The sequence below is a fragment of the Pipistrellus kuhlii genome, unplaced genomic scaffold (genome assembly GCF_014108245.1).
Source record: "Pipistrellus kuhlii isolate mPipKuh1 unplaced genomic scaffold, mPipKuh1.p scaffold_m20_p_21, whole genome shotgun sequence".
Classification (NCBI taxonomy): domain Eukaryota; kingdom Metazoa; phylum Chordata; class Mammalia; order Chiroptera; family Vespertilionidae; genus Pipistrellus; species Pipistrellus kuhlii.
The window spans coordinates 11,563,063-11,590,533 of NW_023425520.1; the positions used below are offsets into that span (position 1 = coordinate 11,563,063).

The following is a 27,471-nucleotide window of genomic DNA, read 5'->3' on the forward strand; positions in this document are numbered from 1 at the left end:
AAGAAGGTTCTCTTATCTTACATTTTTTACTTTCCCCACAAAATTCAAATTTTATTTCACAATTTGTCATCACCTCCTTCCCATTCAATTATATCAACTTTTTATTTTACGATCACTACTATTAAATAAATTTATATTCCCTGAAGCCTCTCTCCCCCTGAATTTGCCTGTTGGCGGACCTTCTTGGGATTTTTCCACGGACCAATCTATAATTGGGACTCAAAGCTCTACCTGCATGTCCCACACTGAGATTTACAGAACTTATCTAAATATGAACTTAAGCCCTTTCCTCGTGCGTATTTGTCCAGGAATGTCTGCTTCTTTTGAAGGTTTTGACATTCTATCATTTTGATAGGTTTTATCTCCAGTATGAAACATAGGACTCAACTATCTTGACATTGGAGGCCTCCTTGCTGGCCATGACTGAAACATAGAAAAGATTACTCATGGTTTCATTTATACTATGTAGATTATAAGCCAGGAAAGAGGACTTCAGATATTCTTACATTCATAAGATCCTTCTTCCATTTGAGTTGAGACTCAATAAACTTTGCCTCCTAGAGACAAGCTCATCCTGGTCCCATCCAGAACATTCCCACCCTCATGAGTTCTCCTTTGTGATGTGCCACTGTAACTTCCCACGTTTGGCACGTTTAAATATTCTTCTCCTGTATGGATTCTTTTATGCTTGGTTAGATCTGATCTGATATTAAAAGCCTTTCCACAATCACTACATTTGAATGGCTTCTTTCCAGTGTGGATCCTTTTGTGTTGGTCAAGGACTGATCTATAATTAAAGGATTTACCACACTCACAATTATAGGGTTGCTGCCCGCGATGGATGCTTTTATGGTTGATAAGACTGGAGTGTGAGATGTATGCTTTCCCACACTCATCACATCCGTAGGGTTTCTCGCCTGTGTGGATCCTTTTATGCACTGTGAGGCCTGAACTGTTCCGGAATGCCTTTCCACAACCATCACATACATAGGGTTTCTCCCCTGTGTGGATCCTCTTGTGTTGAGAAAGAAGTGAGCTGTAACTAAAAGATTTCCCACACTCAACACATTTGAAGGGTTTCTCTCCAAGATGAACTCTTTTATGGCTTATAAGAGTTCTGCTTGAGAAAAAAGCTTTCCCACATTCATCACATGTATAGGGTGTCTTGCCAGGGTGGGTACTTTTATGGTTAATAAGGCTTGAGTGTGAGATGTAGGCTTTTCCACACACATCACATTCATAGGGTTTCTCCCCAGTATGAATTCTTTTATGCACCTTAAGGCTTGAGTTGTTTCTGAAGACCTTCTCACACCTGTCGCATTCATAGGGCTTTTCTCTAGTGTGAACCCTTTTGTGTTGAGAAAGGAGTGAGGTGTAATTAAAAGATTTCTCACACACATCACATTTGTAGGGCTTCTCCCCAAGATGAATTTTTTTGTGGTTTATAAGGGTTCGGTATGTGATAAAGGCCTTTTCACACTCCTCACACTTATAGGGCTTTTCCCCAGGGTGTACACTTTTATGATTTATAAGGCTTGAGAGGGAGATGTAGGCTTTCCCACATTCTTCACATTTGTAAGGTCTCTCCCCAGTATGGATTCGTTTATGTACTTTAAGACCTGAATTATTTCTGAAGGCTTTTCCACACTCATCACACCCAAAAGGTTTCTCCCTCGTATGAATCCTTTTATGTTGCTCAAGAGCAGAGCTATAATTGAAAGATTTCTCACAATAGCTACATTTATAGGGCTTCTCCCCAAGATGGATTCCTTTGTGGTTTTTAAGGCTAGAACGTGAGATATAGGCTTTCCCACACACGTCACACTTGTATGGTTTTTCCCCAGTGTGGAGCCTCCTGTGGACTTTGAGGCCTGAGTTGTTTCTGAAGGTTTTGCCACACACATCACATACATAAGGTCTCTCTCCAGTGTGAATAGTCTTATGTTGAAGAAGAAGTGAGTTATAGCTAAAAGATTTCCCACACTCCTTACATTCATGAGCTTTCTTCCCAGGGTGAATGCTTTTGTGGACTGCAAGGCCTGAGCTATAGCTGAATGCTTTGCCACAGACATCACACTTGTAAGGTTTCTCTCCCGTGTGGATTCTTTTATGTACAATAAGGCCCGAGCTATTTCTGAAGGCCTTCCCACATTCATCACATTCATAAGGTTTTTCTCCAGTGTGGATGACTTTATGCTGAATGAGGAGAGAGCTATAATTAAATGATTTATCACATTCATCACATTTGTAAGGTTTATCTCCAAAGTGGATGCTTTTATGGTTTAGGAGTGTCCTGCAAGTAATGAAGGCCTTCCCACACTCATCACATTCATAGGGCTTTTCACCTGTGTGGATCCTTTTGTGAACTCTGAGGCCAGAGCTATTACTAAAAGTCTTCCCACAGATGTCACATTCATAAGGCTTCTCCCCTGTGTGGATTCTTTTGTGGACTCTGAGACCAGAGCTGTTCCTGAAGGCTTTTCCACACTCGCCACATTCATAGGGCTTCTCCCCAGTGTGGATCCTTTTATGCTGGTCTAAAACAGAGCTATAATTGAAAGATTTTCCACACTCATCACATTTACAGTTCTTCTCCCCAGAATGGGTGCTTTTATGGTTTATAAGGCTGGAATAGGACATGTAGGCTTTCCCACATTCCTCACACTTATACGGCTTCTCCCCAGTATGGATCCGCTTGTGGACTCGAAGGCTCGAACTGCTCCGGAAAGTCCCTCCACAGTCTTCGCACTCATAGTGTTTTTCCCCAGTGTGCATAATTTTATGTTGAATAAGGCGGGAATTATATTTAAAGAATTTCCCACACTCATCACATTTATGGGATTTCCTAAAAGCACTGGTTTTCTGATTCAGATGGAGATGAGAATTTCCATTGATGTTCTCCACACATTTGCCTTGTTCACTGCTTCTCTGTTCTATAGGGATGGGATGGTGTGTAACGTGCTTTGAGCTCAGAGACAAGTTTTTCTCAGATGCCTTGTCTTTCTGTTCTGTATTTATATTTGCTGTGTTCTTGGCTTTTCCAATCTTTCCCCTGATGCCACTTTTGTCTTCCATCATTCTTTTTCCCTCGAGCTTTTCTAATTGGCTCTTTACCTTGCTATCCCCAAGTTTCACCAACCTTAGATTCCTGCATATGATCCTTGTGAAGACCTTGCACTTTTAGCCACAGAGATTCTGCATTTCCAACATTTTCACACTTTTCAGTTGATTCCTCATCTTCAGTGCCCCTCGTCTTGAAATGTGACACTAAATTAAAAAAAAATAAAAAATGGAAATACTTATTCACTTTGTTTAGAAGAAACTGGAAGAATTACATCCAAATTCACTCATTCACGCAAGTGTTTAATGACTACATACTGTGTGGTAGATACTTAACTGCTGGGATACAATTGTGGACATGCCAAAATTTCTGCTATTGTAGGGCTAATGTTGAAATGCTAGAGCCATGGATTTTCAATAAATCAGAGAGCTTTTCTATTATTGTATAACATCTTATCATAGGAGTGGGGATGGTCCTCTCAAGGCATTAGGGGTGAGTTAATTAAATGTTTGACTAAATATAGCAAGCTAATTTCTAAGTTGATAATTCTGTATGGCCCACAAATGATGTTAAAAATATCCAAATGATACCTGGCAGAAAAAAGGTTCCCCACCCCTGGTGAGGGTAAGTTAAAATGGCTTGAAATGATGTACAAAACTGGGGGCAACATTCCTCAGTTTTTTAAAAATGATACCAAGTCATGGAAAAACAAACAGAGGGTAGAAGAAATCTCTAAAGAAGAGGAGACAGATTAATAATACAAAAGTTAAGAAGATATAATCAGTAGAAAACAGGCAAAACTAAAGAAGAGGAGAAATCAGTAAGTGCAAATGTTAGGGAGATGGTTAAAAAATCATGAGGATAGTCATGTTAGAAAGGATACAGAAAATAAGTCTGTTGGTTTGGCCTCCTGGACTTCTCCAAGGAAAACTCTGACCCTGGAAAATGGCTAGTTAGGGCAGCACGGGAGAAACTCTACAAGGAAGAGGACACTCTATCCTGCCAGGCAGAAAGACTTTCACTCCTACTTTACGAAGAGGCTAAATACATTGAGAGCATATAAAAAAGCAAAACACAAACCATTAGGCCAAGATCATCATTCTGCCTGGGTTCAAATACCTAGCTGTGTGTCTTTGAGAAAGTTATTTAACCTCGTTGTGCCACAGGGTCCTCATTGGTGAATATTAAATGAGAACATATGTAGTGTTGAGAATAATGTCTGATACTTGGTGAAGTGCCATATGCTATTATTACTTATTTTGATATTTATTTAAGGTCAGGTCATTAGATCATATTTGGAACCTGAAGATAAAGCACAGAACTCAGGAAATATTAATTCCTTTCCAAAGTTTAGGAGCCAGACAGTGTAACTTTGTCCCTGTGAAGGTACTCTACACATAGCTGGCATTCTATCAGTATCCACCTACTGAAAAACTGATGCCTAAGAAACAGTTCTAAGTTCCTTATCCCCTAATCTTAGACAATTAAACATTTGTGATCAGACTTGGTTAAAATTATGTAACTCTTCTCCTAACTTGGGTATCAGACTCTTGGGTCAGTACTCTGGACTTCTTGTCAATCCTACTAAGACACTCTATGCTCCTATATAATAAAGAGGTAATATGCAAATTGACTCTCACACCCTCACACAAGATGGCCACCATAGGGTCAAAATTGGCTATCCCCATGTGGACACAAGATGGTTGCCACAAGATGGCTGGTAGGGGAGGGCAGTTGTGGGGGAACAGGCTGGCAGGGGAGAGCAGTTAGGGGCAACCTGGCCAGCAGGGGAGGGCAGCTGGGGCAATTGAGCTGCAGGGGAGAGCAGTTAGGGGCAATCAGCCAGCAGAGAAGCAGTGGCAATAGGGCTGGCAGGGGAGGGCAGTTAGGGGCTAGCAGGCTGGCAGGCAGAAGTGGTTAGGGGCAATCAGGCAGGTGAGTGGTTGGGAGCCAGCAGTCCTGGATTGTGAGAAGGATATCCCAGATTGGAGAGGGTGCAAGCTGGGCTGAGGGGCACCTCCTCGTCCCCATTCACAAATTTTGTGCACTGGGCCACTAGTATATAAACATAAGGAAGCAGGAGCAATAAAAGTGGAAATGTATAAAGAATGACATGATCCAACATATGCTTATGTGACTGTAATGGTGAACTCAATTAAAATTAACAGAAAAGGAAAAGAAGCTAGGAACTCAGAATATCACTAAAGTAATTTAAAGAAAAATTTCACGCCAAAACTGGTTTGGCTCAGTGGATAGAGCGTTGGCCTGCAGACTGAAAGGTCCAGGGTTTGATTCCGGTCAAGGGCACGTACCTTGGTTGTGGGCACATCCCCAGTTGGGGTGTGCAGGAGGCAGCTGATTGATTTTTCTCTTTCATCAGTGTTTCTAACTATCTCCCTCCCTTCCTCTCTGTAAAAAATCAATAAAAAATATATTTTTTTTAAAAGAAAGAAAAAAAACATCACTCAGTAGACAGTAAAACCAAAGGTGGTTCAGCTGAGAAAGCTTCACAAAATGACACATGATATTAGGTAAAAAAACTTTCAGAGGCTCTTGAGAAATGGTGGCACAGCCTAGTTCCTTGCTCCATCCTTTTTAATAAAGAGGGAATATGCTAATTAAACCTCATGCAAACATGGCACGATTCCAGTCAAGGGCATGTACTGGATGTTTCTTTCTTTTTTTAAAAATATATTTTATTGATTTTGTCCAGAGAGGAAGGGAGAGAGATAGAGTTAGAAACATCGATGAGAGAGAGTCATCGATCAGCTGCCTCTTGCACACCCCCTACTGGGGATGTGCCCGCAACCAAGGCACATGCCCCTGACCGGAATTGAACCCGCCAAGCCGACGCTCTGTCCATTGAGCCAAACCTGTTTCGGCTCTCATCGATGTTTCTAACTCTCTATTCCTCTCTCTTCCTCTCTGTTAAAAAAAAACAAAAAACCATAAGCAAGCCCTAGACAGTTTGGCTCAGTGGATAGAGCGTCGGCCATAGACTGAAAGGTCCTGGGTTTGATTCTGGTCAAGGGTATGTACCTCGGTTGCAGGCTCTGGTCCTTGGTCCTGGTCGGGGCACATACAGGAGGCAATCAATCAATGTCTCTGTCTCTCCTTCCCTTCCCCCTTCCCTCCCTCCTACTCTCTCTAGAAATCAATGGGAAAATATCCTCAGATGAGGATTAACGACAACAAATAAGATAAGCAAAATCAAGAAAACATTTACAATATACATCAGATATAAAGGCTAATACCCTTAACATATAAATAATTTTCAAAAGCTGAAGAAAAAATAAACTAGAAATCCTAAAGGAAAATGGGCAAAAGGTCAAAAAGAAATAATAAAATTGCCCTTAAATGTGTTTTTAATTTCACTCAATAATAGAGGAAAACAAATAACTAATACTAAAATACTAATTCTCCTGTTAGATTGGCAAATATTCCAAAGTTTGCCAATCTATTTAGTTGGTGAGGCTGTGAGGGAAACAGGCACTCTTATACATTACTGGGAATACAAACTGGCAAAACCTCTGTTGAAGGAAATTTGTCAATCTCAAACACAATTATGTATGCATTTACACTTTAATTCAAATATCCCATATAGGAATTTATAGTGAAAATACACTTCCAACAATACAAAAGTATATATGCATAGATTTATTCTTTGTAGAATTATTTCTAACTACAAAATATGGAAAACTACCTACATATCCACACACAGAAGAGTGGTTAAATAAGCTATGGTACAAATACAAAACGGATAGAAAATAAAGAATATTTTTATAATTGACAAATAAGGAGCAATTTCAAGGATATATTGTATAGTGATGTTACAGGATTCCAGGGCAGGAGGAATAAAGAAACTGCCCAAATGGAGTGAGCAATTTGCAGCCAGCTTGTAGATAAGCCATTTCTTCCCCAGTCAAGGACACTTGAAGCAAATGGTTAAAAACTCCCTAAGGAGAGAATGCAGGGAGGGAGGGACAAAGGCGAATGGGAAAAAAGAGGCTATTTTACACCCAAAGCAGAGAAGCCAGCAGTCTTAGGCTGGGCAAGATGAAGTTGCAGGTGCTTCCCATGAATTCTGGGAAGCTTACAAAAAGTAAAAAGGGGCCTTGAGAATTACTTTGTACCAAAATATTCAGCAGAAGAAATTTGAGACCTATAGACAGGAGGCTATATGACACCTTGTGTTGGAAGCCATCAGAGTTGAGACAAGCAACTCCGTCTTAAGGAAATAGAATTAAGTTCCTTCTAGCAGAAGTTATGCGGTGCCCTGAGGGTTTGGCCAGAAGATAAGATTAACCTGCCACTTAGAATCTTTGCAACTTCCCCTTCCTGATCCTCCCCCCATAGCTAGCCCAGCCTTGGAATGTTACACCTTGGAATGTTACGCCGCCCTGGCAGTTAGCCAATCCTGTGTTGCCAGATATCTTACCACCTTGTCACTCAGTGCCTAAACCAATTATACACTGCCAAAGACCCCTCTGCATAGGCAACCCTGCCCCCCTTCGTTTCTGCTGTATATATACAGCCATTTCAAAAAATAAAGTTCGAGGCTTGATCAGAACTTGTCTTGCCTTCATTTCTTCGCACTCCTGTCCTCTATCATTCCCTTCTAGGTGCCTCCTCGCCCCCACGTTGATCTCCCGCTGGTCGGGACAACCTTGGACCCGAACCCAACTCGCCCTTCAGATGAGCTGAGAGCCCGTCTGCGCTTCCTGAGCCAGATGAATAGGTGTGCTTTGCTTCTTAATAAAGGCGCATGCTTTAATAAACTGGCTTTTCGCATGCAGTGACCTCTTGTATAAATTCACTTATATGAGAAAAGAATCTAAGCTGGGGACAGTCTTCTCCCACTGACGAAAGGGGCTATCTGGTAAAAACTCCCTAGTGTCAATGAGAGTGCCTCCCAGTAAAATGCATATATGTTAATGTTTTGTTTAAAAAGAGACAAGCCCGTATCTGTTGGTTTATTTTTACAGTAATGCCAGAAGACATAAACCATTACCTCTAAGGGACAGGGAGGGTGGGATAGAGCGGAAGGGATAGGGAGGAAAACACTCTATACACTTTTGTATAGTTTTTACTTAAATTTAATTTTTTATTTATTTTTGGTTCTCACCTGAGGAAATTTTCCCATGATTTTTAGGGAGAGTGGAAAGAAGAGGGAGATACAGAAAGAGAATCATCATGAGAGAAACACATTGATTGGCTGCCTCCACATGTGCTCCCTGACTGAGGATTGAGCCTGAAACCGAGGTACGTGCCCTTGACTGGAAGAGAACCCAGGACCCTTCAGTCCATGAGCCAATGCTCTACCATTGAGCCAAACCAACTATGGCAATTTTAACTTCAGACTTGTTAAACTGAAGGAATTCTAATGCTCCTAATAGGGAGGACCCCCAGAAAATGACTGACTTAATTACATTCATTTTTGCTACCCATCGTCCTAACCGGGGAGATATCCAGGCTCTCCTGAATATCTTGCAAACAGCAGATGAAAGATAAGGCTCCAGAGGAAGCCTACTGACTCCAAATGGGACTCCAAACCTGACAGGGACCACGCCTCTCATTGAGCCAGACTGGGACCAAATAATAGACGCCTGGTATATTTGGAGCATTAGAGAAGATGCATACTAGAAGGTTTGAGAAAGGTTTGAATATTATACAGGATGTATATCAAAAGCCTAATAAGGACTCCCTGAGTTTTGAGAGAGGATCTATCAGGCTTACCACAAGTACAGGGATGTAAATCCCCAGGATGCTGAAAATGGGCAAATGGTTAACATCACTTTTACTGGATAGAAAGCCCTGGACATTAGAAGGAAGCTCCAACGAATGGATGGAATTCTAGGAATGAATCCGTCACAGCTGGTGGATATATAGCCTTTAAGGCATTCCATGGAGGAGAAGCTAAAAAGCAAAAGCAAGTGATGATTTTCCTAGAAACTGTCCAGAGGAAGGAAAGCAGACCACTGAGCTCCAACCAATGCACTTATTGTAGGGAAGGACATTGAAGAAAGGACCGTCCAAAGAAAGAAGAAACGAATGCTCCTAGAAAGGGAAAGGGGATGATCCCCAATGGATGATGGCTGCACGCAGAAGAGACTCGGGTGAGGAATGAGGCGGCCCAGGAGCTCCTTTGGATGCCTCCCCACCTATTACAACTTCCCCACAGGAGCTCTGGGTTAAGGTGACAGCGGGGAATGACCTGACTTTCTTCTAGACATACGGCAACTTAGTTTTAAATTCTAAACTAACAAAAATAGTCCAGCTACCACTGCAGTTACTGGGGTTACGGGAAAGCTACAACAGCAGACCTTTCTTAAGCCTCGTGAATGTCAGCTTGGAGATTTGAAGTTGGCATAACTTCCTTTACATGCCAGACTGCCCCATTCCTTTACTGGGGCAGGACCTGCTCTGCAAACTGCCTGCCCAAGTGACTTTTTCTCCTGAAAAGCAAGTTCCACCTGAGCATGCTCTCAGATTGCTTAGTTACCCAGGACATCCATGCAACTGTTCCTAACCCCTACACTTTGCTGAAGGGTGTGCCTGGGGACAAGCACATGATTTACCATTTGAAGAATACTTTTTCTTTTGTATTCCAATGGATGAGCAGGTACAGCTAGCTACTATTTGCATTTCAATGGCAGGACCTCTCAATATTATTGATATTGGGTACTGGAACTGTGTTGTCCCAAGGTTTTAAAAACTCCCCCATAAGAAAATTATTGGCCTAAGATACTTCCAATTAGACTCTGGGATACTTTTTTTTTAAAAATATATTTTATTGATTTTTTACAGAGAGGAAGAGAGAGGGATAGAGAGTTAGGAACATCAATGAGAATTATCGATCAGCTGCTTCTTGCACACCCCCTCCTGGGGATATGCCCGCAACCAAGGTACATGCCCTTGATGGGAATTGAACCTGGGACCTTTCAGTCCACAGGCCGATGCTCTATCCACTGAGCCAAACCGGTTTCGGCAAGACTCTGGGATACTCTTGCAATATGCTGATGACATCGTTCAGTTCTCTTCTCTTAAAAACTGCAAAGTTCATTCACAAAGCTTGAGCTGACTATACTTCTACTAACCCTTCTATTGTACTCAGGAATAAAATTAGTATAAGCCTGTATTATATCTATAGGAAAATGTATGTCTTCCTGAATACTAATCCTTAACTAGCTACCTTACCTTTAATCCTCAAAGATTTGCCTGACAGCAGGTACATTTCTTCCATCAGATGTTAGAACCTGTCAACCAGATGCCATAGATATGGAGTAAAATTTGACAGTGGAGAGCTACTACCTCCAAGCTAACCTTGAAATCCTGGCAAAAATGAACTAACAACAAAGCAGAAATTTATATGCTTGAGAAATTACATATTTTTGCTTAAGTGTCTTGGCAGAGCACACTGTTCCTGTTTCCAACCACCACCAGATGTGCAAATTCATCCACTTCAGCCAAACACAGGAGCCTAACTAGTATCAGGAACAGGATAACCAGGGGAGGCAAGTTGCACATTCACAGAAAAATCTTCCCTGCCACAGCTCTCAACTTCAATGTCTCTTTTACCCTATATAATTAGCTGCCTGGAATATAGCTATTAAGATGGTTTTGAGCAGGGGTCCTCAAACTTTTTAAAGTGGGGGCCAGATCACGGTCCCTCAGAGAGCTGGAGGGCCGGACTATATGAACTACTAATTCCTACTGTAACACCTCGGCTGCGCTCACTGCCCAAAAAACCTGGCGGGCCGGATCAGACTCCTCTGCGGGCCGCATGTGGCCAGCGGGCCGTAGTTTGAAGACGCCTGGTTTTGAGGATTCCTCCATCTTCTTAAATAGCCTGACCTCGACACTTTCCTTCCAACCAGCACTGTGCTCATCAGTTTGCTTTTGTTATAGCAAGCAGCTGAACTTGGGATCAGTTTCAAGGAGATGCTAAAAAAAAAAAAAAAAAAAAAAAAAAAAAAAAAGTGGGGCATGTCATAAGAGCCAGCTTAAATACCCAATTCAGGGCAATTAAGCACAGTAATAAATTATAAGCCATTGATTTATAAAGAGATCATCCCAAAAAATCTCGTACCCACCTTAGTTATTAGAATATTACTGACTATATTCCCCTTGCTGCACCTTACCCACCCATAAGTACACTATAACTACCAATTTCTACTTCTAAATCCCCTCACCATTTCCACCCATCCTCCCAACCCCCCTACCATCTGGCAACTGTCCAAATGTTCTCTGTATCTTTGAGTCTGTTTCTGTTCTGCTTGTTCATTTATTTTTATTTTAGATTCAACTGTTGATATACATTTATTGCCATTTTATTATTCATATTTTTCATCACTTTTCTTCTGCTGCTTAAAGAAGACCCTTTTACATTTCATGTAATACTGGTTTGGTGGTGGTAAATTCCTTTAGCATCTTCTTATCTGGAAGGTCTTTATCTCATCTTCAACTCTAAATGATAGCTTTGCTGGGTAGAGTAATCTTGATTGTAGGTCTTTGCTTTTCATCACATTGAATATTTATTGCCATTCTCTTCCAGCTCGAAATGCTTCTGTTGAGAAATTGGTTGACAGTATTATGGGCATTCCCTTGTAGCTAACTAACTGCTTTTCTCTTGCTGCTTTTAAGATTCTTTGCCTTTAACATTTGGCATTTTAATTATGATGTGTCCTTATGTTGGCTTCTTTGGATTCCTCTTATTTGGAACTCACTGTGCTTCCTAGAGTTGTATATCTGTTTCTTTCACTAGTAAGGGAAGTTCATTCACTATTTTTTTAACTAAGTTTTATATTTCTTGATCCCTCTTCTTCTGACACACCCATAATGCAAATGTTGGTACACTTGAAGTTGTCCCAGAGGTTCCTTACACTATTTTCATAACTTTAAATTCTTTTTTCTTTTTGCTCTTCTCATTTGGGTCTTTTTTGCTTCTTCATATTCCAAACTGCTTATTTGATTCTCACCATCCTTTACAATTGATTCCCTGTAAATTATTCTTCAGTCTGCAGGCCAACACTCTATCCACTGAGTCATACTGGCTAGAGCTGCTATAAATTATGCATTTCAGTTAATGCATTTCAGTTAGTGTATCCTTCATTTCTGACTGGTCCTTTTTCATATTGTTAATTATCTAAGTTCCTTGAGCATCCTTTTAATCATTGAACTCTTTATCTGGTAGTTTGCTTCCTTTCATTTTATTTAGTTCTTTTTCAGGAGATTTCTCCCATTTTTCATTTGTGACATGCTTGTTTCTACATTTTGACTGCTTCCTTTTGCTTGTTTCTATGTATTAGGTAGAGCTGCTATGCTTTTCAGACTTGGTAAAGTGGCCTTGTGTAGCAGGTGTCCTGTAGGTCCCATTACTTGAGCTGGGCACTCCAGATGCACTGATGTCAGTTCTGTGCACCGTCCTGTTGTAGTTGAATCTTGACTGTTGCTGGCATCACTGGAATTGACCTCTAGGCCAATCAACTGTGAGGAGCAGCTACAACCATAGCAGAAACACTGTTGTGCAGAAGCCAACCCTATGAAGCAGGACGTGATTCCGTAGAATTTTGTTGCTGAGTTTACCTTGCATGTGTCACTCATAGAGGTAGTAGGATTGTAATCTGGTGTGGTCTGAAGCTGACCACCATGTGCACTAGCTCTGGAGCCTACCAGGTGGTACAAAATCAGCTACTACCTGTGTCCTGCCTGGGATCTTCCAGCATGAACTACAGAGGAATCTGTAAATGGCTGCTACTTGTGTTGGGCCCAAGAGAGGCCAAGCTGTGAACCAAGGCAAGCTGCCATTAGTGTCAGGCCTGGGGCCACTTATAAAAAGGTATAAGGGCATGCTAAGGCCAGCTGTTGCTTGTTTGAAAGATTTTAAGAAAGTCTGAAGCATGAACAAAGGCACATCATTCCTAGGGAAAAGCCACTGGAAACAGCTCGGGTGGGCTTTCCAAACTGGGTGGAGTGGGGTCTCAGGTAGTCACTAGGGTAGGGTGTACATTATGAGCCAGATGGATGGAGACTCAGATATGGTGTCTGCCTGTTAACTTTGTGTTAGCAAAGGAACAATGGCCTCTCCCAGTACTTTTGTCTGGGAGAAAGCTGCCCCACAGCTCTTGCCCTGATGCCAGACAATTTAGTTCCTCCCTGTATGTCCCTGGTTCCTTTCAAGTTGCTGTCCCAACTTGCTGTAGAGGGAATAAATCCCAGTAAGTCTGTGCAAAGGTCCTTTAAGAGAATTGCCTGGGAGTCCAGCAGCCTGTCTTTCACAACCATAACCTCTGTTGGTTTTTACAGCCTGAAGATATAGGCACTTCTCTTTGTGGCAATGAAATTCTGGGCTGAAAGGTCTGGTATGGAGCTGGAAACCCTCACTCCTCATGGGTGACCTCTACAGCCAAGATAGCCCTCTTGATTAAAATCTGCCACAAAACAGATGGCATTTAAAAAAATAAATAAAAGCATGTTTACCTGTCACAGGTGTGGCATCTATATAATAGGAAGTATAAGGTATATAAAAACATGTGCGTATTCGAATGCAAAATTGTGTCAAAACTTCAAAGCAATCAGTGAAGAACTTTCGGAGATTTAAGATTTTGAACCAATGAACATTTACATTTTTATTTATATAGATATAAAATGTAAATTTAAAATTCCCTCAATTCTATTTCCCTCCAGGTACTGCTTTATCTGCCTTCTGTTCAGAGTTTTCTTTTTTTAAAAAATCACGTGATCTTGCCTCAACCAATGTGGTTCAGTGACTGAGCATCAACCTATGAACCAGGAGATTACGGTTTGATTCCCGGCCAGGGTACATGCGCAGGTTGCAGGCTCAATCCCCAGTTGGGGCATGAAGAAGGCAGCCTAGTGATGATTCTCATAATTCATGTTTCTATCTCTTTCTCCCTCTCTGGAATCAATTAAAAAACATACATTTTTAAAAAAGTGATTTTCATGTTCCCCTCATGCCTTATCTAATCAATTCGATTTCTTCTACTCGGACAACGCTGCATTAGCTTCTTCTAAACCAGGGGCCAATTCCCCAGCCTGCTGTTCCTGGCCCCATTCCATCTGAAATCTTTCCTCTCCCAGTTTTACTCTTTCTCCTGGCAGCTCCATGCATAAACATGGCTCCTATTACTCTTATAAGCTACCTCACAGAGCCTCATCTCTGGCCAGACCCCCCTCTTCAATAACAGACCATTCGTATCCATTCATGTCCTCCCCTGTTACCTAAATCAAAAGGACCCTTCTCTTTCTCTCATACCTATTCAGTTCTCAAGTTCCCATGTCCAACTTCATTCTCACTGCTGAGGCCTAAATTTAGGCCCTCCTAAATTTGCGAATTATGCTGTTGTCTCCCTACCTTCATTCTTACCCCTATCCAATTCTTCCTCCAACAGCTATCAAGAGTTTTGAAAAGTGCACACCTGGTCATTCCCCAATGCCAAATCTTCTCAAGTTACTTAGTGTGGCACTTGCAGCTTCCTGCATGCAGTCACTTGGAATGACTTGCTTGGCACTAATGGGCCATGCTAGAGAACCCCTCTGTGCTATTGCATTCACTGGTCCTCAGCCCTGATGGACCCTTCCCCTTGCTCTCTCTGACAGGTTAATTCGTAATCCCCTCCATATCCTCTGGGATTCTCCATTTAATTCACTACTGACTAGCTGGTGTATATGATCACAAATAGCTTCACTGTTTACCGCTCAGAAATAATCCAGCATTCTCCTGTCTTAGCTCTATTTAACCTCCTGTTTGGGTGGGGACACACTGTTCCATTACCCAACATCGTTCACCCAATCCTCTTAATGACTGAAATCAAAACACAACAATATAAAAGTACATCTTCACTAGAAAGAGATGGTCTGCAATGAGATTCATATTTACCAGTACTGAAGCTAAGAAAAGAACCTCGCCATATAAAACTAGCACTACAGTAAATACTGACACTATGGCTTGAATTTCTGTGCCTCCCCACCACCACCAATTCCTATGTTAAAACCCTAATCCCCAAACATGAAGGCATTAAGTAATCCGGTGGGAGATATTAGGACATGAGGGTTGAGCCCTCATGAATGGGATTAGTGTTCGTGTATTAGGTCTAGTAATAATTAATGTCGTTTTCTAATACTTTTTTAAATCAAATTTATTTAAACAATACAACAAAATTTAATCAACAATATAGTTGCCGTTGTTTTCTACTACTTGTGTCCAACGCTCAGGAAGCATTTTAATCCCTCTGTTGTAAAATTCTTGTGATTTTGATGCAAAAAATTCAGTCAATGCATTTTTGAGGCATTCTTCATTATTAAATTTTTTTCCAAGAAAGTTTTGCAAAGAACGAAACAAATGGTAATCGGAAGGGGCAATATCAGGAGAATATGCAGGTTGAGGGAGAACTTCCCATTCCAACTGGCGCAGTTTTTCAGCAGTGATTCTTGCAGTATGCGGTCGTGCGTTTTCGTGGTGAAGAATTACGGCCTTCCGATTAATCAGCGCGGGTTCTTTTTCTCTTAAAGCTTGGGCTAACCTTTCCAATTGGGCACTATACACTGCACTTGTAATGGTTTGGTTAGATGGTAAAAGTTCATAATGAAGAATGCCTTTAAAATTCCACCAAACACACAACATCACTTTTTTCGCATGCAAGTCAGGTTTTGGCGTGGGCTGCGGAGCCTCATTTTTGTCCAACCATTGAGGCCGCCTTTTCAAATTAACATACAGCACCCACTGTTCATCACCGGTAACAATTTGCTCTAAAAACGGCAAACGGTTTTGACGAGAGAGGAGCGAACTGCAAATTGTGACTCTTTGATTACGGTTGTTGTCGGTCAACTCATGAGGAACCCATTTTCCAAACTTTTGGACTTTGCCAAGTGCACGCAATTGATTGGAAATTGTTTTTTGTGAACAATTTAAAGTTGTCGCAAGCTCTTGTTGGGTAATTTGAGGATTTTGCACCAAAAGAGCTTGAAGAGCTTCTTGATCAAAATTGGACACACGGCCTCGACCACTCTTGTCATCTAACGAAAAATTTCCCTCGCGATATTTCTCAAACCAACGCTGGCATTTTCTGGCGCTAACTGCATCTTGACCAAGAGCACTACAGATGTTTTTTGCAGCCTCACTTGCTTTTCTTCCTAATTGGAACTCGTAAAGCATGCAGTGCCGAACATGCTCTTCATCCGCCATCTTCTTAGCCCTAGTTTTGCAACAGAAACCAAACCAAACACAAACTTTTTCAAGCAAAACTTGTTAATTGCACTTCACACGTTCTGTAAATACCACGTGTTTGAAGGTTATGTCAATACAAGTCAACGCCAAGCAAGATTTTAAACGAATGTTTAAAAACCACATTAATTATTACTAGACCCGATAAAAGAGACCCTACAGAGATCCCTTGGTGCTTGGATCTTGGGCTTCCCAACCACCAAAACTGTGAGAAATAAATTTGTTGTTTATAAGATACTAAGTGCACAGTATTTTTTAAAATATATTTTTATTGATTTCAGAGAGGAAAGGAGAGGGAGAGATAGAAACATCAGTGACGAGAATCACTGATCGGCTGCCTCCTACATGGCCCCTGTTCAGGATTGAACCTGCAACCTGGGCCTGTGCCCTTGACTGGAATCAAACTTGGGACACTTCAGTCAGCAGCCCAACTGTCTGTCCACTGAGCCAAACCTGCTATGGCAAATACATGGTATTTTTTTTTTTTTTTAATATATAGCTGTGTTTATTTTATTCTTTTATTTATTTTTTTAGCTATGTTGATTTTAATATATTTTATTGATTTTTTACAGAGAGGAAGGGAGAGAGATAGAGAGCCAGAAACATCAATGAGAGTCATCGACCAGCTGCCTCTTGCACACCCCCTACTGGGGATGTGCCCGCAACCAAGGTATATGCCCTTTACCGGAATCGAACCCGGGACCCTTCAGTCCGCAGGCCGACGCTCTATCCACTGAGCCAAACTGGTTTCGGCAATACATGGTATTTTATTATAGCTAAGGACTAAGCTGCTAAAATGCAAAGGCAATGAAGAGAATTTAATAATTACTCCTGTACACAATACCGAAGATGTAATCTAATATGTTATCTCAGAGACTGAGTGTTGCCAAAGGAAGTTAGGTTATGATCTATAGCCTGCTTTTCCCTAGGTACTGAGCTCGTCCTGGGACTCAAAGATGGATACAAGGAAGGCCCTGTCATCAAGGAGCTTGCAGACTAGGTGAGTTTAGCAGAAAAATAACTAACACATGATAAAAATGGAAGAGGCATACACAGAGCAGATGAGGAAGCAGAAGGGATAGAATTGCTTAAAGGACTAGGAAGAGCTTCAGAAAAAGAATAGGTCCAGCAGAGGGAAAAACAGAATAAAGGGAGTGGTGTTTACCATCCTCAAGCATCTGGAACAGAGGGCACAGGCACAAATAGGTAGGTGGGCAAAAACAAGGGCTGCACCATGGTCTGCCCATCATACTAAGGAGTCCAAACTCAATTCTGAGGAGTTTACGGCAAACAAGTAGCAAACTCATACATGTATGTTGGACAATCACTCCATTAAATCAGGAGTTGGTAAATTTTTCCATAAAGGACCAAGATAGAAGATATTGTAGATTTTGTGGGCCACCTTTGATTCTGTCATTTATTTATTCGTTCATTTAATCCTCACACCTGAGGATATTTTTTTCATTGCTTTTCAGGGAGGCAAGGAGGGAGAGAAGGAGGGAGGGAGGGAGGGAGGGAGGGAGGGAGGGAGGGAGGTGAGATAAGATAGATCAATTGGTTGCCTCCTGCTTGCATCTCAACTGTGGCTAGGGATGAACCTGCAACCCAGGTAAATGCCCTTGACCAGAAATCAAACCCATGATACTTTGAAGTGTTGGTCAACTTTCTAATAACTGAGCCACAATGGCCAGGGCTGTCCTTTATTGTCTTATTTGCTTCTTAATATCCTTTTTAAAAATATATATGTGTATTTTTTATTGATTTTAGAGAGGAAGGGAGATATAGAAACATCAATGAGAATCATTGATCGGCTGCCTCCTACACAGCCCCTACTGGGGATCAAGCCTGCAAACGGGCATGTGCCCTTGACCAGAGTGGAACCTGCCACTCTTCAGCCTGCAGGCTGATGCTCTATCCACTGAACCAAACCAGCTAGGACTTAATATCCCTTTAAAAATGTAAAAACCATCCTTAACTTGCAGGCCACATAAAAACAGACCACAGGCACAGCAGTTTGACAACCTGTAAGAAATCAGAGTTAATTTAAGATGGTATGATAATGGCATTTTGGTTGTTAAAAATGTCTCTCTTTTTTTTGTAGATTGAAGCATGCTAGGATAAAATGGTATTATGCCTATAAATTCCTTTAAAGAATTTCAATAAATCAAAAATAAAAAAGAGGAAACAAATGTAGCAGAATCCTGACAACTGTTGCATCTGAGCTATGGATATATAAAGTTCATCGTACTATTCTACCATCCTGCATGTTTAAATTTTTTCATAATAAAAAAATTAAGAGCCGAAACCGGTTTGGCTCAGTGGATAGAGTGTCGGCCTGCGGACTGAAGGGTCCCAGTTCGATTCCTGTCAAGGGCATGTTGGTTGCGGGCATATTCCCAGTGGGGGGGGGGGGGGGGGTGCAAGAGGCAGCTGATGGATGACTCTCTCTCATCGATGTTTCCAGCTCTCTCTCTCTCTCCCTTCCTCTCTGTACAAAATCAATAAAATATATATATTTTTAAATTAAGAGATCACTCATTAGGTGCAGTGGGAAGATGGCATGAGGGGACAGAGAACTGAGTTCTAGTGTCTGAGAGATTATAATCCAATCAAGATAATTGATGTTGTCTCACCATCCCAGAATTGCTAAATCCCACTAATTGAAAACTTTTAGACAATAGTTTAGAAGAGTCATAATTACATATCATGTCAGATTTGCCGCACACATTTATAGTAAAAAGTATATGATATACTATTTAAGAAACTAAACCAGCAAAACTTAACTTTATATTTAAATGGAAAAACTTTAGAGATATTCATGAATATCTTTCTCATTTAAATTGTAACTGCTAGCCTCGAGAACAAAGCCTCGGGGCAGGAGCCGCCGCGGAGGCCTGGCTGCGCGGAGGCCCCGCCATGGAGGCCTGGCTGCGCGGAGGCCCGCCATGGAGGCCCCGCCGCGGAGGCCTGGCTGCGCGGAGGCCCGCCATGGAGGCCTGGCTGCACGGAGGCCCGGGAGCAGAGTTCGAAGCCGCTGGAGCCATCGGAGAGGAGCCTGAGCCCCGGAGGACGGACGGGCAGCTCCGCGGACGGGGGCGCCCAGGCTCCACGGCCGGCCCCGCAGGAGCCCCCAGGGCAGCCCGGGGCCCTGTCGGCGGGCAGCTCGCCCAGCGGAGCCCCAGCCCCGCCGAGGCTGCAGAGGGGGACCCCGGGCCGGCCGAAGGGTGGAAATGGACCCTGCACTCTGGAGGGCTCGAGAACGGACAGCCAGGGACACGGAGCCCGCCCCTCGGAAGCCAGCCCCTGCGGAGCCCGCCGGCCAGCTCCCCGGGCCTCGCGGGGTGGAGGCTGCGGAGGCGGGGGCTCCGGGGCGCTGCGCCGGGCCCTGCCCCCTCCCGCCCCGGGACGCGGGGCAGCAGGAAGAGGAAGCCGAGGAGCCGCGGCCCCCCAGGCTCCTGGGGATCCCCTCATGAGCCGGCTGTTCTAAGGGGTGACGGCAGGGCCGGGGCTGGGGGCGGTCCCGGGGGCTGCCTCCGCCTCCGCCGCAGCTGCTGAAGGGGCCCCGGAAAGGCACCGCAAACAGGTAGGGGGCAGCACGCAGGCTTGCCTCCGCCCCTCCGCACACAGCCCTGGTCCAGCCGCCCTGGGGGCCTCGCTGTCCCTGGGGCGTCGCAGGGTGTGCCCCGGCTGCTGCCTCCTTCCTTTCCTGAGTCTGAGGCAGCCAGCCCCTCTGGTGGGAGACAGGCCAGCAACCTTGATTGTGTCAAGCAGGGTCACAGGATGAGGAGCCCTCGCTGGGGAGAAGTGGCGCGGGGGGGGGGGGGGGGGGTGGTGGTGGCTTTGGGGTTCTAGGGAGAAATGAAGGAGGGGATAGAGTCCCAAGGAAGGGAGGCGCTGGAGGGCGCGGCCTGGGCTGGGGGCAGGGGGGCTGGCACGGAGTCTGCCCCTGGGAGACTCACACTGAGGCCTTCAGAGTGGGTGACCTCAGGCTGCACCCAGCTGGGCCACTGCCTCAGACAGCCCGCCCCTCCCTCCCTCTCTCCTCTGCCAAAGACCTCTCAGCCTCCCTGCCTTCACCTTCCTCCCGGCCTTGCCCCCCTCTCAGGACTGGCTCACACTGGGGTTCCCCTCTCCCTGGCCTCTCCCTCCCGTTGGGGTGGAAAAAGAGAAGTGAACTTGGAGGCAGTGCTGAGAGCAGGAGTCCCGCGGGAGTTGAGGACAGGGGTGAGGCCAAGGCCAGCGGAGGGTCAGAGGTCAGACTGGAATCGGGGGTGCAGGAAAGTGGGAGAAGCAGGCTGAGGGCTCCCCTGGCCTGGCCCTGGTCCAACCCCTTCCGCAGTCCCTTCCAGCTCATACATGTTCCCGAGACGGAAGCCCTTCCTGGCGTCTAGTCCTCATCCCACATGGGCCGCCCTCAGGGACCACAGGCCAGATGCAGCTTGGGGTGCTCTGTCCCCCGTCACCACCACAAGGAGCTTAAGCGCCCACCCGAGCCCGAGCCTGCAGCGAGGAGTCAGGAAGGCAGGGCCAAGTGTTCAGAAAAGTCACTTCCTGCAGAATTAGCTGACTTTGCTTTGGGGTGGAAAGAGCAGAAGGTCCGTGAAGTTTGAACCCAAAGTCCAGGGCCATCGGGTGCAGGGTAGGACCTGTGGTGGTGACCATACCTGGGTCAGGGCTCTGGGGAGCCGGAAGCAGATCGCCCAAACAGGAAGCCTGGGCTGACTGGGGACGCGGGGCCCTGCCAGCCAGCACCGCTCAGGATGTGGTGGGAGGAGGAAGCAGAGCTGCTGGGGGTGGGGCGGAGCAGGCTCTGGGCCCACAGGCCCTTCGCTCTGTCAGGCTGCTGGGGGATCGGTGCCCTGTCCCAGCTCTGCCCCTGGTTCAGGGATGAAGCCCCCCTAAGTAACATCTGCGGGCTAATTCCATCAGCCTATTCTTGCCCCCGGGCCCAGAGCCCCTCCCTCCAGCCCCTCAGGACCTTATATAGCTGATGAGCCAGTGAGTCACCCCGCACCCCCTCCCGCAGGCTGTGCATTCCTAGGAAATCAGTCAGAAACGGGTTGGGGAGGGATGCAGCGAGTGGGGAGAGTCTGACATGGACTGAAAGCAAATGAAACGGGTCCTTCTCAGCTGCCTAATAAACTGCAGAGCTTATTTTCCTGAAAGGGGAAATGAAAAAAAAATTCTAACTACTACTAAAATTATTAGTCCATAAAAAAATTTTGAGCAAGGTACCATGAAGCATGAAAAGCTTTTTCAAGTAAGAACTCCAAGTTCAAGGTACAATGAAATAAAGATGTACTACATCTTCACAAGACAATTTATTTAACTGTATGTGTACTATGTATACATGTGTGTACACACATATACATATGTATACATAAGTGTGTGTGTACATGCAAGTATTTGGGTATTTATTTTATTCATGCCTTACCTTGTTAAAAAAAATAAAATTAAGGAAGCTTACCAAAATAAACATAACTACATAAAGTGGGGAGGGAGGGAGGGAAAGACAACTGATGTGGTTGCTGAGTGTGTAACCTCCAAGACACAAAAAAAGAATAATTCCAAAAGCACAAATCTTGCATATGAAGAGCCAGAAAAGTTTTAATCTCTTGAAAAAGTTCTAAAGGCTGGATTGGAAATTCCTCTCTAACCAGTTCCCAACAGAGAGCTTGGCCCAACAGCCTGATTACGTAAGTCAAAAGTGCCACAGAGCCCTAACCAGTTTGGTTCAGTGGATAGAGCATCAGCCTGTGGTCTGAAGGGTCCCAGGGTCCATTCCGGTCAAGGGCATGTGCTTTGGTTGCGGGCTCATCCCCAGAGGGGGGTGTGCAGAGAGCTGATTGATGTTTCTCTCTCATCAATGTTTCTAACTCTCTATCCCTCTCCACTCCTCTCTCTAAAAATCAATAAAATACTTTTTTTTGAAGTGCCACAGAAAGCTATCTACTCCTTCCAAATGACACATGATCCATGACTCTGGGCACCTCTGTACTTGTTCATTCATTTCTACCACCAATGCCTAGAGGAGCTCTGCAGATATTATGAACTTGCCCTAAATTCTTGCCATCCCTGCCCCAAAGAGTCAGGAGCCACTTTTCACGAACCTAGAGAATCACGAGAGCAGCTATGGCTACCTTTGGTGTAAACTGCTGCCTATGAACCACTTCAGGCAGCAAGCTACAGCTTCAACATGCCAGCAGCTAATCTGATTCCCAGAGTACCAACCACATTTCCCATGTCAATCTACCATCAAGTGTCACATTTGGATTCTGTATCTTAGGTAGTGTATTTTAATTTGGAGATGACCAAGCCAGCTCTTCTTTCTTCAGAGAGAAAAGAGAAAACCAGAAGGAATGCGTACAAAATGTTTACCCAGAAGAGAATACTTAGGAAGTGGGAGAATTGGATAAATAAAAGCAATTTTATTTAAGGAGTGAGAAGTAATATGCATAGGATAAGAAAAAATAAGGTTTGTGCTGTAGTTATTACTGCATTTATAGTTTATGAATATCAGAAGAGTAATTGTTTAACATGAGTTGGTTCTATTACTTTAAAAGTGGACATAAGGATTTAAGATAATTTTTCCTCAAAGTAAAACGTTAAATTAGAACATTCTCATACTTGGTAGTGGAGAGGAAATCTAGTCATTCTTGGAAATAAGTTAAGCAAAGGAGGTTCTGAAAGAGGCTGAGAGATTTTATGAAGCTGAAAGAGCAAAGACTTGACTTGAAAAGTCATTTACAGAATTGGTTTATGAGGCTACTGTGAGACTACATATCATAAACACAAGACTCAGGAGGGAAAGACTGCTTGGTTGTTTTTTAAACACTACATGTGCTATAATGATTTGATATATTTAACAATCTACCAATAACTGGCTTAACTGATGTAAAAAAAATTATTTTATGATTGCTTAATTACTTCTTTAAAAATCCTTGATCAGATATGCCATAGTATGTCACTGAATGTGCCGCTATGGAGCAACAAAAATTGGGGGGGAAACAATGACCCTGACCAGATCTAAAAAATTATAGAACATCCAAGAGAAACCAAGATGGCAGCATAGGGTAGACACCTGAATGCAGCCTACCACAACAAATTTTAATTTAGAGCTGAAAAACAGGGGAAACATCACCCTGAAGTGCCGGTTGGCTGGCTGAGAGAAGGCTCTACCATCTGGGAAGGAGAGAAGGCACTGAACCTCAGGAACTGTGAACTGCAAGCGTGAAAAGGCAGCTGCCAGATTTTGCTGCTGGCTTGCTTGCGGAGCTCAGAGAGGGCAGGCTGAGTTCGCTACAGGCTTACTCCCTGTGCGTGGAGAGGGTGGACAGCTAATGCGCAGCTAGCTTTCTTGTTCGGGAGGAAAACAGAACCACCCTATTGCGCTGATAGATGGCCCCAGGGAGAGGCCAGACTTTCAGGCAGTGGGCAGAGATCTCTGGGAGGTGTGTGAAGCCAGCGGCCATTACTGCGGGACTCAGAAACCAGACTCTCATAGGGAGGGGCTGAATAAAGCTTGTCTGCACCATCGGAGACTCCGCCCCATCCAAGCAGAGCACAGAAGCCCTTCCAGTGGCTAGCTTCCTCGTTCGCTGCCAATAGGACTCTCCGAGGGAGGGACAGACAGGAATCTAAAGCTTGTTTGCGCCTATATCAAAGAGGTGCGCATTCCTGCAACCAATTGTGCGGGATTCAACAAAGCTTGTCTGTGCCACCTCGAGACTCCGCCTTATTCAAGCAGAATACAGAAACCCTCCTAGCTGAGACACTTCTGATTCTCATAGCCAATTGGCTTGGAGATCAACACTTCCCAGTGATACCAATAAGCAAAGCTTAACAACAAGACTGCACACACAGCCCACAAAGGGCTACACCAAGACTGTCCACCTCAGGTAACTGGGAGGCTGACTCATTGAACGATATAGGACACCTTAGCACACAAAGCCACCCTACCAACTCAGGGAAGCTGTGAAAATGTCGAGACAAGGAAACAGATCACAAACAAAAGAAATGGAGGAAAAGAAGCAACTGGATATAAAGTTCAAAACCACGCTTATAAGGTTTTTCAATAATTTCCTAGAAAATATTGATAAGACCTATGAGGATATGAAAAGGGATCAACTAGAAATAATAAGGGATCAATAAGAAATAATAAGGGATCAACAAGAAATAAAGAATACATTGTCTGAAATAAAAAATATTATACAGAGTCCTAAAAAACAGTACAGAAGATCGCAAGAAGCAAGTCAAAGATTTGGAACATAAAAAGCCAAAAGACACTTCTTGCAGAAGCAAGAAGACAAGAGAATCCAGAAAGTTGAAGATAATGTAAGAAACCTCTGGGACAACTTCAAGCGAACCAACATCAGAATTATGGGGGTCCCAGAAGAGAGAGAGCAAGATATCAAAAACATACTGAAAGAAATAGTGACAGAAAACTTCCCCCACCTGGTGAAAGAATTAGACTTACAAGTCCAGGAAGCGCAGAGAACTCCAAACAAAAGGAATCCAAAGAGGACCACACCAAGACATATCATAATTAAAATTCCAAGAGCAAAAGACAGAGAGAATATTAAAAGCAGCAAGAGGCTGAAACCGGTTTGGCTCAGTGGATAGAGCGTCAGCCTGAGGACTGAAGGGTCCCGGTTTAGATTCTGGTCAAGGGCATGTACCCGGGTTGCGGGCACATCCCCAGTGGGGGGGGTGCAAGAGGCAACTGATCAATGATTCTCTCTCATCGATGTTTCTGACTATCTGTCCCTCTCTCTTCCTCTCTGTGAAAAATCAATAAAATATATTTTAAAAAAATAAAAATAAATAAAAAAAAATAAAAGCAGCAAGAGAAAAGCAGGTAGTTACCTATAAAAGAGCACCCATACGATTATCAGCTGATTACTCATCAGAAACCATGCAGGCCAGACAGGAATGGCAAGAAATATTCAAGCTGATGAATAGCAAGAACCTACAGCCAAAGATAATCTACCCAGCAAAGCTATCACTCAGAATCGAAGGGCAGATAAAGAGCTTCACTAATAAAAAAAAAAAGCTAAAGGAGTTCATCACCACCAAACCAGAATTATATGAATTGCTGAAGGGGGTTCTTTCGGAAGAGAAAGTAAATAAAGATAAAAATTATGAACAACAAAAACATAACTATCAACAAGTGAATCTAAAAACCAAGAAAATTAAAAAAAAAGAAAAAAAAAAAGAAAGAACCGATGAACAATATTAACTGGTGAATATAATAGAATCAGAGGTATGGAAGGGGAGTGAACTGACGATTCTTGGGGAAAAGGGGAGAGGGGGATGTGGGAAGAGACTGAACATAAACTGTGCACCTATGAATGAGGACAATGGGGGGTGGGGAAATGGCAGAGGGTGGGGTGGGAACCTGGTGGAGGGGAGCAATGGAGGGGGGGGGGAATGAACATTTGTAATAATATGAGCAATAAAGATTTATTTTTTAAAAAAATTATAGGAGATCCAAAGGATGGCTAATCCAATACCACAGCACTACAGCACTGTAAAAAAGAAAAAAAATCTCTGTGTTCTGGTGATCTCAAAGATAAAGTGAAAGAAGCAAGGAGCAGAACTTCTAAGAGCGACCTACCACCACGTGTGGAAAGAAGCGGGAACTACATTCACATTTGCATGTATTTGCATAAAGAAATCCTAGGATACACTCAAATAAATTAAATGTGATTATTTAATGAGGTTGGGCCTAGGAAAATGGCTGCAAGAGAGGAAACCTTTTCGCTAATAACTTTTTATATTTAAAATATGTGAGCCATATGGGTATATTACATATTTAAACATTAAAAAACACCACAAACCCTTGTGCTTTCAAAAAGAAAACACACCTACTGGCCAGTGAGTCCAAACATCTTAAAGCAGCACACCCAGCCTGGCACCCATTCACCTTCACTCCCCGCCGCTGCTTCCCCCGCCCGGCTCCCAAGTCAGCTCCCAGCGGGCGGCACCCCCCGGCCTGTGCGCCGCTGCGCTCCCAGGAAGAGGGAATGGAGCACCGCCCCGGCTCCGCCTGCACCGCCCCGGAGGCTCAGCATCATCCCCATCGAAGGAAAAATGGGGGAGGGGCGGGAGGACGAGTCCGATGGCCCCTAGGCCTAGGGGCCCCTCTAAGGCTCGCATTCCCTCACAAGTCCCACGGCCAAGCTTAACTGCAAGGGGACATGGCCAGCGGGGTGCGGGGGAAGGGGGGGGCGCTAATTTTCACGATTCCACTCCCGCCGGGACAACATGAGCGCGGGGCGTTTCTCGGCGCGGGCAGCCCACCGGCCCCGGCCGGCCAGCGGCCGGAGTAGCGCCCTCGGCGAGTCCAGCGCGTTCCAGGGGCGCGCCCGCCGCCCGCGGCCTTCCCTCCCTCCCCTCCCGCCGGCGCCTCCGGAGGAGCGTGGGGACCGGGCAGCTGCGGCCCAGACCCCGCCCGCGCCTCCAGGGACAGCCAGGACCGCCGGCGGGAAAGCGGATCGGCAGGGCCCGGCGGAAGCGGGGCGGCCGCATACTCACGTCCAGGCTGAGGCCGCGCCGCGGGAGGCCGCCGCCTGCGGGACAAAAGCGCGGCCCGCGCGGCCGGAAGCGCCGTGCGGCTCCGGGCACTTCCGGGTCCTCTCTGGGAGGCTGGAGGACTGGCTCGATGGTACTCGGCGCCGGGAGGCGGATGGTTGGTTTGGTGCTGGCTGGTGGCGTACGCTGAAGGGCGGAGAGCTACAGGCGAAGCTTCCGTTTTTCCTAGAGGTTTCATTCCGCGGTGGGGCAGACAATGAAGCAATAAGTGGCCATTTAGAATAAACACCTAAGGACCTCCGCGCCTAAACAGCTCTTACAAAGGGCGGCGCTGGGCGCCACTCTTTCCCTGAAGGGAGGGGAGGGGCGGAGCGGAGCGCGGCCTTCTCAGCGCCGGGCGGGGTGGGGGGGAAGGGGCAGCCGCAGGGACAAGACCCTGCCAAAGTACCATTGGCATGAAGTGACTGAAACGCTATTTTTTCTTTTGTAGTTCTCATCTATATGTTTTTGGCATCTATCCTATATAATAAGGGGCTAATATGACAATTTACCAAATAGCCGAACGGGGTTGCTATAGGGGTGTCGAACTCAATCAGAGAAGGGGCCAAAATCTAAAATCCAGCCTAAATCATGG

At 44.5% G+C, this 27,471-nt stretch overlaps 1 protein-coding gene across 1 annotated transcript; it reads right to left on the reverse strand.

The window, feature by feature from the left end:
* ZFP62 (ZFP62 zinc finger protein) lies at positions 1–27,090 on the reverse strand. The gene is given in 3 exon segments (XM_036450191.2): positions 1–3,123; positions 3,125–3,267; positions 26,841–27,090. Coding segments are annotated over 3 exon segments (2,961 nt in total). The 5' UTR covers positions 27,076–27,090; the 3' UTR covers positions 1–540.
* Between the last annotated feature and the right edge of the window lie 381 nt (positions 27,091–27,471).